At 41.9% G+C, this 12,770-nt stretch overlaps 1 protein-coding gene across 1 annotated transcript in view; it reads left to right on the plus strand.

The window, feature by feature from the left end:
- The first annotated feature begins 233 nt into the window (after positions 1 to 233).
- Positions 234 to 12,770, plus strand: part of LOC107217872 — a 40,183-nt gene continuing 27,646 nt past the window's right edge. Inside the window, exon 1 of the mRNA XM_015655558.2 lies at positions 234 to 513. Coding sequence (XP_015511044.2) covers positions 423 to 513 — 91 coding nt within the window. The 5' untranslated portion in view covers positions 234 to 422. The remainder of the gene's footprint in view (positions 514 to 12,770) is intronic.

Genomic DNA, 12,770 nt, shown 5'->3' on the forward strand with positions numbered 1-12,770 from the left:
CTGCCATTTTTGACAAGGTATCCTTATCGCCGTGGCGCCAAAATTAAACCAGTTCCACGCGTCCGGCTAGAAGTGCGCCGCTCGCTGTATCGAGTATCAAGTGAGGGAATTGCGCAGAGTCGAGAGCGCTTCTACGGCGAATGAGTGAGCGAGCGAGGGAGGGACGCCCCCTTCCCTCTTAGCGAGAAGAGGAGCTTTCCTGATTCCGAGCGTCGCTATAAAGCCGGTGAAAGCGGCCGGCGGCCCTCCAGACTCCCGTATAGCCTGACAGCGGTAGGAACTCTGTCGACTTTTAGAATCAGATTCACAGGCGGGCCAGTAGTCTTGAGTTTTGTCACTCTCCGCAGTTTGCCCGAAACCTAATTTCGTATCCGCGAAAATATCGCACGGTTATAACGAGTTCATCACCTGCCCACGTGACCATGACACCCAAGACCGCCTTCGCGATCATTACCGGACTCCTCGTGGCGACCCAAGTTCTCGGATATCCGCCGCAGGATCGACTCATGCCAGGTACGTGCGAATCTGTTTACTAAACACAGCGTAAGGTGGTAAGAATATTAACCCAGTATCGGTATTTTTGGGTAATTTTAATCGGCAGAAATGCTTCAACGGTGGCTCGAAACTTGAAGAGACTGAAGTCGAGACGTTGACGTAGCAAAGAATTGATGCAAAAATTATTGTTTTCCGATTTTAGAATCACCTATTTTCGAGAAGTTAAGTTTGCCAATGGATCAGCTTGTTTTTACTTTTCATATGGGTTACTGAAACTCGGATAATGCAAATTTTGCGAAACAGAAGTGTTTCCTGAAAATACATCGCTACGTTAACGTTACTAACTTTGACCTCATAAATAATTCGAACCATTTACCCATCGCCTGTAGAGAAAAAAGTGCACCGACATTTGAAGATATGTTGTTTACAAAAATTCATCGAGGAATCAAGGTCGATTTTTATGTTTTTATCTGTGAAATTTACTTTCATAAAGTTTGACGAGGTGTGTTTTTTGAAAACTATTCTGGCTAGTCAAACACATTTTTTTTATGAAGTTTCTAAAACATGGCTAAAAGCATATCAGTGCTAGCCTGATGTGTTTTGACCAATTTACGGGTTTCAATAAGAATTCAATCTCTTCATATCGTAAAAGTGCCGAATACTTGCCCTACTTCTGATAATTAAATTTAAATTAAAATCTAAATTTCTGATAATTTTCACATTATATTTATTGACATTTAAACTAAATTTGTCAATTTTTTGGAGATGAAATAGTGAGTATAACCTAATGATACCGCCCGATAGGAACGTGTGTGAAAAAAGTGTAGACATTATAACTCAAAAAGCACTAAAGCGACCCTGCTCAAATGCTTACATAATCTTTATTATACTTATATATCGCGTGAATCAGGATAATCATGATTACTCTCGTGGTTTTTTTTTTTTACAAACCATACAAATGAACAAAATGCGAGGGCTTAAATTTTTTTTCGTAAAAAAAAAACCATCCGAGCAATCGTGATTATTCTAGTAATAATAATGATCCTGTAAAAATTTGAGCAGAATAGGTCAAGTGCTTTTTCAGATATCAAGTCTACACATTTTTTTACATACGTTCCTATCGGGCAACATACCTATATTAGGTTCTATTTAGCATTTTGTCTCGATAAAGTGTAAAAAGTTAGTTTAAATGTCAATAAATATAATGCGAACATTATGAGAAATTTTATTTCAATGGCTTGTCTCAGAGAAATACCCTAAAAACCTTTAAAAAAACAGCTTTCACACTAGACGACCTCCTTAATCGTAACCAATCTAGTGTAAAAATAATGAACAACTCTTAAAATGTAATCAAATCAGCAAATTGAACAGATTATTGTTGTAAGCCGGTCTATTTCCTGTTACGTCTTCCTGCAGCTCTGGTGAATGTAAGTGAAGAGATTTAAATGCACGAGGTTGTAGCTCGCGTCGATTCACGTCCGTAACCCGCAGCGCCGTGATTATACGTATTTCCGCGGTTGTTGTTATTGTAATTGTCCGTAACTTAATAACAGCCATGCTCTTTCTACCTGCCAACAGTTACTCACATAGCCCCGCATCCCCGAGTCTCGCAAAGTAGAGTATTAAAATGCACTTCCGTGTTCATAGATTGCAAAAGTAGACGTTAACGCCCGAAAGGGCGGTTGAAAAACTCCACTTTCCGCGGCAATCTCTTCAACGGCTGATCGCAGGATTTTCATCGCGGTTATACCGACGCGCTTGTCTCGCGAATTCGAGCGCTCGCTATCGCCGGCATTGCGAAATCGCGATTACTTTTTACACGCGTATACCTTTATCCCGTCAAATTCCGCGGAAACTAAAAGGCATTTACGAAATCCACCGAAACCTTGACTCGGCTTTAATCACCTCAACGCGTGCTAGTTATTGGACTTGAAGTTTCTCTTGTGTAGTGGTGCAGCACACTGTTCAGCTAAACACGGTTCAACCGCGCAAAAGAGACACGGGTTATGCTATTGCCCGCAACGTGTTAAGTCACGTGCGACACGTGACTGCATCCTCTGCACGTGACTATCCTGCAGACTTGGAACTCGAGTCTGAACACACGTGCGTTTCTTCAGTGCCTCATAATGCTCATCGGACACGGATTCTCATGTCATCTTGTTCCAAAAACATGTGCAGCGTTCCACTCTGCAGCGTTTTTCATAAATATTACACTTGGATCAAATCGGTCCAAAATTGATACTGCGATTTGCAAAGTTCCTCTCCACCGCTGGCGTCAACTTTTTCTTTTTTACCAAAACCATATGCTGCGGCAATCCATTCAAATTTGATCGATTTGAAATCATGAATATCGAACACAATTTTTTCTCTCGTACTCCGAAGTGAGTTTCGATCGGATCGATTCGTCAGTTTCTTCTGCTTCTCCTTCTTGCCTGAGTATTCGCGCATTTATATATCAGTAATGAAAACTTGCGAACTGTTCGAAACGCCGATCGGTAAAAATGCTATCTCCACCTACGTCCATTGAAATGCAAAATATTCCGGTTGTCTAGACCGAAATGGGGACACGGTCAGAAATCGGTAAGCCCGTATAATATCTCGGCGGTTGGTTTAATGTTGTACGTGTACACATAGTCAGGATCTTTTGTGACAAAAATAACCAACACTCGACACGTTAGTTCAGAGTGGTAGCGACTGGGCGGATAATTGTGTGACATTCAGTGGTTCGGTGAGTCCAAAATCGAGTATCATGTTTCTGTCAACGAAGACAATGATACTAACGAGGTCAAGAGTCGGGAGTCGGTCTCGAGAAAAATTTACCAGAGTGTAATATAAACATTGGGATGAAAAGAGTAAGAAAAAAAAAAAAAAAAAAATCAAGATGAGGTGAGTATCAACCGATTCCGAAGTCGCACTTGAAGGTGTTTGCACGCTCGTTCCTCTCGCGTTGGCCTCGCTGCCAACGGTATCTCTTTGCAACGCGTCTGCAAAACGTCGAGTAGATATTTCAACCGCGGAACCGCTCGGCGTTACCACTTGTCAAATTGAAATCAACGCCGTCCCGGACCTGGTATTAAATTCTATCGTCCTCAGAGCGCGATGCTTGGCCTTTGACACAAGGTGCCTTATTGTGAGCGATTTTCGTCCCTGGTGATCGGGGCCTCGGGCACTTCCTGAGTGCCGGTGGTTGGGGTCCATGGGGAATTGCGCCGTTCCGTGTACAGACTGTGAATGAAAACTCTGTATCGATACCCGCGGTCGGATTGACATTAATTAAGGTGTTTTACCCGCGTGCAGTTCCTGCAACCGCATAGAAAGTTGACGTTTAAATCAATAACTAGCATACGCGTGCGTCAGACGTAGGTGCTTTAATCTGTTAAATATCGTCGACTCTTACCGGCAGTAAAATGTAGGTATATGAGTTACGTTCTGTACTCGGGTGGATACGTTAAACGAGGGTAAGAGTCACGGGGAATTATTCATTGCTGGCCCCCGCGTATCGAAAGGCATACATATACGTAGGTCGATAAGCCGCGGTCTAATCGATACGAAGAATGTTAAATTAGACATTAGAAACGCGCACGCCCAGTTGTAATAAACTCTCCGGGTGAAACAAGTTTCATTGTCTCCTGGGATGCAGTCGAACTGGCTTCACAATTTCTTCAACATGCCTGTCGTTAATTGACTAACCGTTTTCTTTTTCCTTTTTACCTCTTATTTTGTAATGCCCTTTTCTCGCTGTTATAAATTCCATCTGAATGCATTTTTACACCCGTTTACGTGTAACTACCTGCACGCTCACATGCGTCCGCATTCAGGTTGTAAATTTTTTTTCTTCTCTCCCTCTTTTCAAATATGTAGGTATAGTATACGCGTATACGTATAGCAACGCGATTGAATTCCCTGTCAGCTATTTCCACCGTCAGATATACGTATACATCCTATATGTATAACATAAATGCAACGCATGACTTTCGTTTGCTCAATCGATCCGATCTCGAACTATCGATCGATTCGCCGTACGTCAAGGAATAAAAAAATTATTCCCAATGAATTTCGAACCTGATAGGTATTTCCTCCGCCCTGCAGCTCACGCACAGTGCCAGCGATTTATACTCGGGATCTAATCTCGGTTCTGAACCCGATCTAACGGTGCAGTGACAAATATATCCAAAGCGAATGCCCTTAGATGGGAAAGGCAATTATTCAGCTATCGGAGGAACATTAAACCTGCACCTCTATCTTTATAAAACTACGGTTAAAGCGCAAGGCTCGGTCACCTGTCGCAGATAAATCAATTGTTGTTTAACACCGCTCGAACCTCGATCGTTGCCATAAGAACCGCATTCCGTGACCACCGAACGCTACGCGTTTTATACCCGCACCTTCGAACTCCTGCGCACATAGCCACACAACGGCAATCCGTAATAATTACTCATTAGAATCGTGCCGCAATCAAACTATGCGCACACGTGCGATGCATTGAATGCCGGCTTTCCTCAATATCAATCCTCAACTTCGTTAAGGCCTACATTTCTTACGCAATTTTTTACGCGTTACATATTTCATCAAGCTCAATTCATACTATTGGGATATCATTTTATCACCATCTGCGATAGTTATTAGATTTATTACGAAATTTCGGAAGAAATCGCACGCTTCTTTTTATGTGTTTGTATTTGAGAAATCCTCTCTGCAATTTTTGATTTCCAAGGAATCATATCGGTTCTTATTTAAACCACGAATTCTGTCAATAACCAAAAAGAGCAATACCATGTTAGAATACCTTTTACGCGTGGCTCAGGATTACCTGCGGCACACTGACAGTCAGTCATTCGTGCATGTCGAATTCTGTCCATTTGATTTTCTATCAACGGTAAAAATGAATAATAATAGTCGATCATTATCGTCCGTGACAATTCTTGACGTCTCGTCGATGGAAAAAAGGAATCTGAATAATTCAATTCTCAATACGAGAATCGATAAAAAGTGGAACCATCGATTCAGGGGTCAGTTTCTTGTCGCCGTGCATAAATAAAATTCCGACAACGATCCGACAAAAACTTTTACACTCGATGCCCGAGTGCAAGAAACCAGACTTGCGTAACTCGAACGTAACGCCGAATATTCCGTAATCGGTTTTTGCAGAAAGGATCTCGTCCGCAAACACGCGACCTGCGGATACACGTGACGGCGCTCCCGCGTCGGAAAGCCGTCACGTGCAGCCGATGCAGTTGTAAATCTTACGCTATAATGCAGCAGCCTGCGTTCCTGGACCTGACCGCCACTCCGAGAGTATCGAATGCCCTCCTTAACAACCGTCGTCTGCTGCACGTGAACGAGGTGCATGCGACCTACGACGATCGGCCGACTGAGATTATGCGTTTTAAAAGTGCAGCGGTGATCGTTAATGCGATTGTTATTCCGTTGCAACCGGTGTATCGGGGTAACAACTTAATTGCACCTTGGATGCGCATTAGGTAAGCGTAATTAGCGACGTTGAATACTCGAGATCTCATTAGAGATGTAAAGAAACGTGATCTTTTAACGTTTGCACGAATGTTCCACCTGACTTTTGGATTAATATCGCACGCGCAATTGCGGATTGAATAGCCGGCGATTTGTAGAAACAATTAGCGTGGGAACGATGATTGAAATAATCGAGAGAAGAGGTTTCGAAAAGGTCATTCTCGAGATATCCACAACGAAATATCGAAGTCGGCAAACTCGATATAATCGAGGCTCGGAGGGTGAAACGCGAATTTCGCAATTGCGGGGAAACCCATGAGCTGCGAATTGCAAGGATCGAGCAGCGGGGAATTCGCTGAGCATTCTGGACTCAACGCCGTTTAAGATTAACAACTCGCGCCGCGAGTGCGACGATTTAAGGTGAATTTCAACAAACATAAACATCGACAGAGGAGCCGGATAGCTGCGAATGATCGCGTTAGACTCGGGGAAAGTAGTCGGCGAGTAGTTCGCCGGTTTGGACGCTGTTAATTGACGCTTGAGGTGAAACATAATGCGCGATAGGCGCCTGGCTACCTGCGCTGTAACAAAACCAACGCGTGCGAGGCGAATGAGATCGATAGCAACAACCAACGGAAGACCGAAGCTGCAGTGCAGTTTGTAATATCACCTGCGGATAGACGTTGGGCCCGTGGAATTGTGCGAGAGAAAGAGCCGATTGCACCAATGCAAATGAATCACCCCAGCCGAGCTTTGCGCATTATCCGAGACCCCGTTGATCTAGTCATCCTTGAACGAAAGGATCTGGACGAGTCACGTACGTATCCATATTCAACTGTGCGGTTTAATCGAGACAAAGAGTTGCGATATTTGCACTCGCGGTAACTTTAGCGAACATCTCGCTCGTGTTTCACGGAGGTTTCGAAACGAGGGGTGAAAATTTACAAAAATTTCAAGCACTTTGTGTGCAGTGGCCAAATTAGCGCACCTTCTGCACAAGGGATCGGCGATCCCGGGCAATTCCTCGCTTTGTTATAGCCTGTTTATTACATAGCGCCTCGAGCGTCGTTGTTTAAACCAACTACCAGTCTACGCAACTGGAGCACAAAAACGTTCAATAGTTAATTGCGAAACGCCAAATGAATCGTTATTTTTACCCATTTACAGCTGTTAATATTTATTCCGAAATACTGCACTTTCAAAGTCTTCTTCGATATGCTTTATGCTGTTATAATTTATGCGGTCACAGATTTGGCACGACGTTTTGTTTGACTGTAATTGTGCCCGTGCCTGCCTAAATATTGAACGAATTTTTACTCCGTGCTGTGAAGGAGAATCATAAAGTTACCTCGATTATAACGTTATTCGAATGGCGTCGTAAAAATGTCACGCATGCCATAATTCTTTACGAAAATTAAACCGCATCGAGTATTCTCGAGAAACATGCCGAAACATAACCAACCGCGGTGTCTGTGATTATGACGCAATGTTTTATCGAAAAGCGTGGGTTTATTTTCAGGAAAAAATTCTATGCAACGGAGGTAGAAGAATACAAAGGCTTTGACTCTTTGAGCATAAAACGTTAGACCGACAGGTAAATTCCACCACTCAAACGACCGAGGACAATAAATATTTTCGAAACGACGTACCTGCGGCCTTAGATTTTATAATCTGGCGCGTTACGTTCGCGCGTCGAGTTTTAGGAGCCGTTAAATGGGTTCGAGGTGGTGATAATTGCAGCCATTGCGAAACGCAACAGCCTGGATGACTGAAAGGAGTCAAAAATTTATTATCCTGCTCGCCGGCATTCCGCCGCGGCGCTATCACCATATATGAGTTTATTATTACGGCGTATAAGAGGAATAAAACACAATGAGCCTCGGGTTAGCCGAGAAGCCGACGGGTTAAAGTTAAAGTTAAACAAGGTATGCCTAGAAAATATCCCCGCATCAACCGACTCACGCATTTGCAGATGTGTGCCATTCGAATGGCCATATAACGCGTGCTTGGCGGCTTGCAGCCGACTATTTATCGTCAGAAATACACTTCGGTCCACGTCCCTGATGCAGCTTAAGCGCGATCGTGCGAAGGACTTCTGTCGTTTAATGGAATTTTTATTCATTCATTCTCAACCTCAGATTTGATTGTACAGCGATTTAATTACCCTCGAGAATATTGCAACATCGCAAACATCGCGGAATTCTTAAGACCAGCCACCAATTTTGGTGGGGATAAAATACTTGAATTGTCGATCGTTAGAAGGATCAGAATATCGAATTTGTATAGACACAAAGATCTTGTTCGTAAAGTTTAAAAATGTGGAAAGTCCAAGAAGTGAAAATTGTAAATATAGAAAGTCGAAATACCGAATGAGAAAATTTAGAAAGGTTAAATCTGTGTACGATTCTGTATGATGGACATGAATTATGACGATTCTACAGTTCGGCGTTCTACGTTCTGACCTTTCTATTCCTTTACCTCTCCACACTTCTACTTTCAACATTTTTGAATTCTATACATCAAGTTTTCGCTTGCTCAAAAATTCGGTATCGTGGCCCTTCAATGGTTTGATCTTTTTATATTTTCACCCCCACCCGCGAATTTCACCTTGCAATGGCCGATTAAACCGATTCTTAACCTCCGTTCCATGAAATTTTTCGATTTTAAATTAACACGTGATTAGAAACTCATTTTGATACATTCCGGAATGAAATAAAACTTATTCATCGATGTAGAAAAAGACTCGTATGGTCTGAGATTCGTCTCGACCATTAATTTCATCGCGTGTTGGGCAGGCGCTAATCGCGTTCCGCTTCTGTATAATATGATATACAACAGCAGGATACACTGGTAAATCCTGAAGTAGCGATCGATTACAAACAGCTGTCGTATCGAATGAGATGAGATTGCTAGAAGAAAAAAGCAGCACCAGAGAGAATACTCGGTGTGAATTTCCGTTCCGGTAATAAAAGCGACGTGTTAACTAACGCTTGTCGTTAGAACGAATTTAAGTGTAAAAGAACGTTAATGTTTTTTAATTACCACGTTGACCGTTGTGCAACAATATAATGATAATAATGATAGCAGCTTTTTCTATTTATGCAGTTATCTTGGCTGTAGGGACATGAATTATATTTACCTCATGTTTTATTCCACATCAAGTATACACATTTTAAGCGAGCTGTGGACTGATTCTTTTTTTCTTCTCTCTAATTTCATCAACTAGTTTGTTAAAATTTGTAGAATTTCTCCAGGATTTTTCCGCGTCCCGAGCAATTGCGATATTCATTTATATGAAGAATTTAACGTTTCATTACACGGGTTATAGCGATGTGGATTAAAAACCACGTTACATATCGGCTGGGAACACCTGTTGATTGAATATCCAACTTGACGTGTATACATTTGACATGATCACGTTATTTCAGAGAGATATTCGTTACGAGTGAAACTCGATATGCCGACCGCCCCGCTGCTGCTGCTGCTGCTGCATTTGCGCAATCAAATAATAGACAAAGGTAGACAATACAGTGCGAGTATGTATGTATGCCTATATTTCGTGCCATATATGCACGGATACGTGTAACGAAAAATAATTGCTGTATACGCGGTTTTTAATGAGTGGCCAGTCGCTTTTGCCGTGTGTAGGTATATAAATATCGTTCTTGTAACGTATCGTGGTACCTGCATATAAGCTGAATTATAGACGAAAAACCTTCACCTAATATTCACCGAAATAATTTCGAGACACGAGTGTTGGTTTAAAAGGTATCAGGGGATAGAGACGAGAAGAAAAAAAATAAAAAGAAATAAATGAAAATAAAAAAATCTAACGATCGGAAAAAAAAGTGATAATTATTTTGTTAACTCGTGCATAAAACCGTGAACGATTTTTTTATCAATCGTTTCTTGATCAAACATAGGACGTGTACGAAACGGTGTAACATGTAAGGCCGGTCCTTTCCTCGCCTGGAATTGAAAAATAAAAACAGTGTAAATGATTAACTTGTTACACGTCAAGTCGATAATTGCAACGAAACTATTATTTCAAACTTTCATTATTCGACAACCACTCACGCTGCAAAAAACTCCCGTGGCAACCTGGGAACCGCGGCTATCAGAGATTTCAGTAATCGAGACCCTGACAAGAAAAGTTATGAATAAAAATTCCCATCTCAAACCGCAATTTGAATCTACCCGTTTATATCAAGCCTCCACGTCCATAATTCTAGGCTTCCGAACGATAAATATTGCGCCTTTGTAAAGTGGGCTCGGGCCTCTTCTTCGTTTTCTCAATCTTGGCTCTCAGAGCCGGGGAAAGTAAACGCCTGCTTCTGCCAAGTAATCGTTCCGCGGTGTGTGCAATTTTCAATTTCAGACAAAAAAAAAAAAAAAAAAAACCTGTCCCGCAAAAAAAAATCGATCCGATCCAGCCGTTTACATGCATAAATAAATATTTCACATTTTCGTACCGTGCATTATATTTCTATCTTGTGATTTACGAAACATTCCGAAACTGTAACGAAAAATTCTAAACTCCGGATCAAGTGCAGGAGGTATTCGAAATCACTTGTTCAGCCCTAACCGCAACCGAACACCTCGTGTTATATTGTACATTATACCTCTATGACACGCGTATATATTTCAAAATGGTCAATTACCCGCGTATTAGCATACCGCGACACAACGTCAAGTACTTTGCATAATAGCATAAGGCACCGCAGCGTTCTTGTACATTAGTTTTCAAACTATACATGCAGTGTATTACAACGTCAATGCTCCTCGTGTCGAGATCAGCCGAGGTGAATAGGCTCGACGACCTAATATACGTCTTCTGGATTATTAATAAGCATACTTTTACAATTTTACAGTATTCGAGTTACACTTTTTCAGGATTCAAATCTTTCACCGTTCGTCACGATTTTTTTAGCTGCACGAAGATAATAAAAGAGCAGATTTTACCGAATACTGTAGAAAACGAGGGACACGTCGGGTTTTTTGGTAAATGTACTTCGTAAAATGCGGAGTTTACTATAAAAACAGTATGCGGAGTAAGAAGCCGCTGAATTTTTAGTAAAAAAAATAAAGTTGTCCCTCTTTTCCAGCGGTTTTGAGTGAATTCCGCTCTTTGATTTATGATTAACAAAAATCAACCAGACTTTCATTTCTAAAAAATTAATTTTTAGTCGATACTTTATTCGTATAATTACATTTATGTGTTGTTAATTCTTCATGGGATATTTTCCCTGGCTTCCCTGATCCTGCAAGTGTCACAGGATATTACAGCGTCACGCGTGCCTGGATCTGAATGGAAATATTATGCAGAGTATATCGACACCCACGTCTATTCTGCCAACTTTCCGAGGCTTGTAACAGGCGCTAAGTTACGTAGCGTCACGCTAGGTTGACTCGCGACACGTTAACTCCTCCCTTCGTCTAAGTTAACGCCGGGGAATGGTCACTTACACCCGTCTCGAGACACACGTGCGGTCAGTCAATTTGCATGGAAATATCAGCGGAGTCAGGCTGATCGGTGCAAGATCAAGGGAACCCGGTTTTCTCGAGCCGCACGTGACACGCGTGCGGCCGTCACGTGGTTCAAGAAATTTGCGGGAAAAACCCTGAAACGCTTTGCTCAAAATTAACCCTCGTGAAATTTTGAGCGCGAAAAATTAAATTATCTAAGTATTTTTTATTAATTACCGGTTTGCCAATCGAATCGATTATAGCTGTACAGCGATTTTCTCACGGTGACATCGATTTCGCGTCACGTGGGTAAATAATGCTTCAATTTATAAACGAGTCACCTTGATGATATTGCAAATGGTGCGATTGATCTGACAATGAATAAAGAGAGAGAGAGAGAGAGAGAGAGAGAGACAGAGATACTTGATTCGTGGGACAAGCTGCAGGTATTATTGGATCCGATATATACTCATACAGCAAAATCTCTCCGCGAGAATCGCGTTGATCAATTAAATCGGCAGACTCCGCGTCTCAGGCAGCATCGATGCAGTGTCGAGTGTTATTATACCGTTGCACGATCGCTGTAAAGAGGCACGCATGCCTGAAGACGCAAATCACTAATTATTCTTTGTGCCAATTCGCAGTATAGGCTATCCCCGTCTTTGAAAGACACTTAACGCAGAGAAAGGTCATGTGGCTTCGATTCTCACTGAATTGTAATGACACGTTCTACAATCGGATTGGCATTATTTGATCAGCGCAAAAAGGCGCAGGATTGTATCGCAATCGTTCTGCAAACTCGCCATCTTCAATTTCGAATGATTTAAAGCGACTTTGAGGGACTTTACGGGCTTCGAACGTAACCATTGAACAATTGGCAATAAATTTCGAAGCAATCTCAAGGCCGAACGAAGTTGTGGAAATTACTCGGATGGCTGAGTCGCGATAATTCTTAATAAGCATCTTCGTTTGCGCGACTAGACGATGTAATAAATGTCGCGGGAACCTGGCCTATTCTGACTCTATGTAGACTCAAGGACTACCACCATCCTTCAAGGATCCTTCGGCGTACTGCACCACTCTCTGCGTGTCTCCTGCATTGATAAGAGAAGGTAAATGAACGCGAATATAGATATGATAGATTTTGAAAGTAGAAAATAGAAAATCCGGTAATTCACCTGCAATGTTTAAATATCCAATTGCCGATATCAGATCTGAGATGTTGAGTAATACTGAAACATTGGCAGAAGGAGATCGGCAATGATGCGTTAAATCTATAGATCAATAATTTGCTTCGATTGAATGATCGAGAAAATCATTGCGTATTCTGCAATACAACC

Source organism: Neodiprion lecontei, chromosome 6 (assembly GCF_021901455.1).
Source record: "Neodiprion lecontei isolate iyNeoLeco1 chromosome 6, iyNeoLeco1.1, whole genome shotgun sequence".
NCBI lineage: Eukaryota > Metazoa > Arthropoda > Insecta > Hymenoptera > Diprionidae > Neodiprion > Neodiprion lecontei.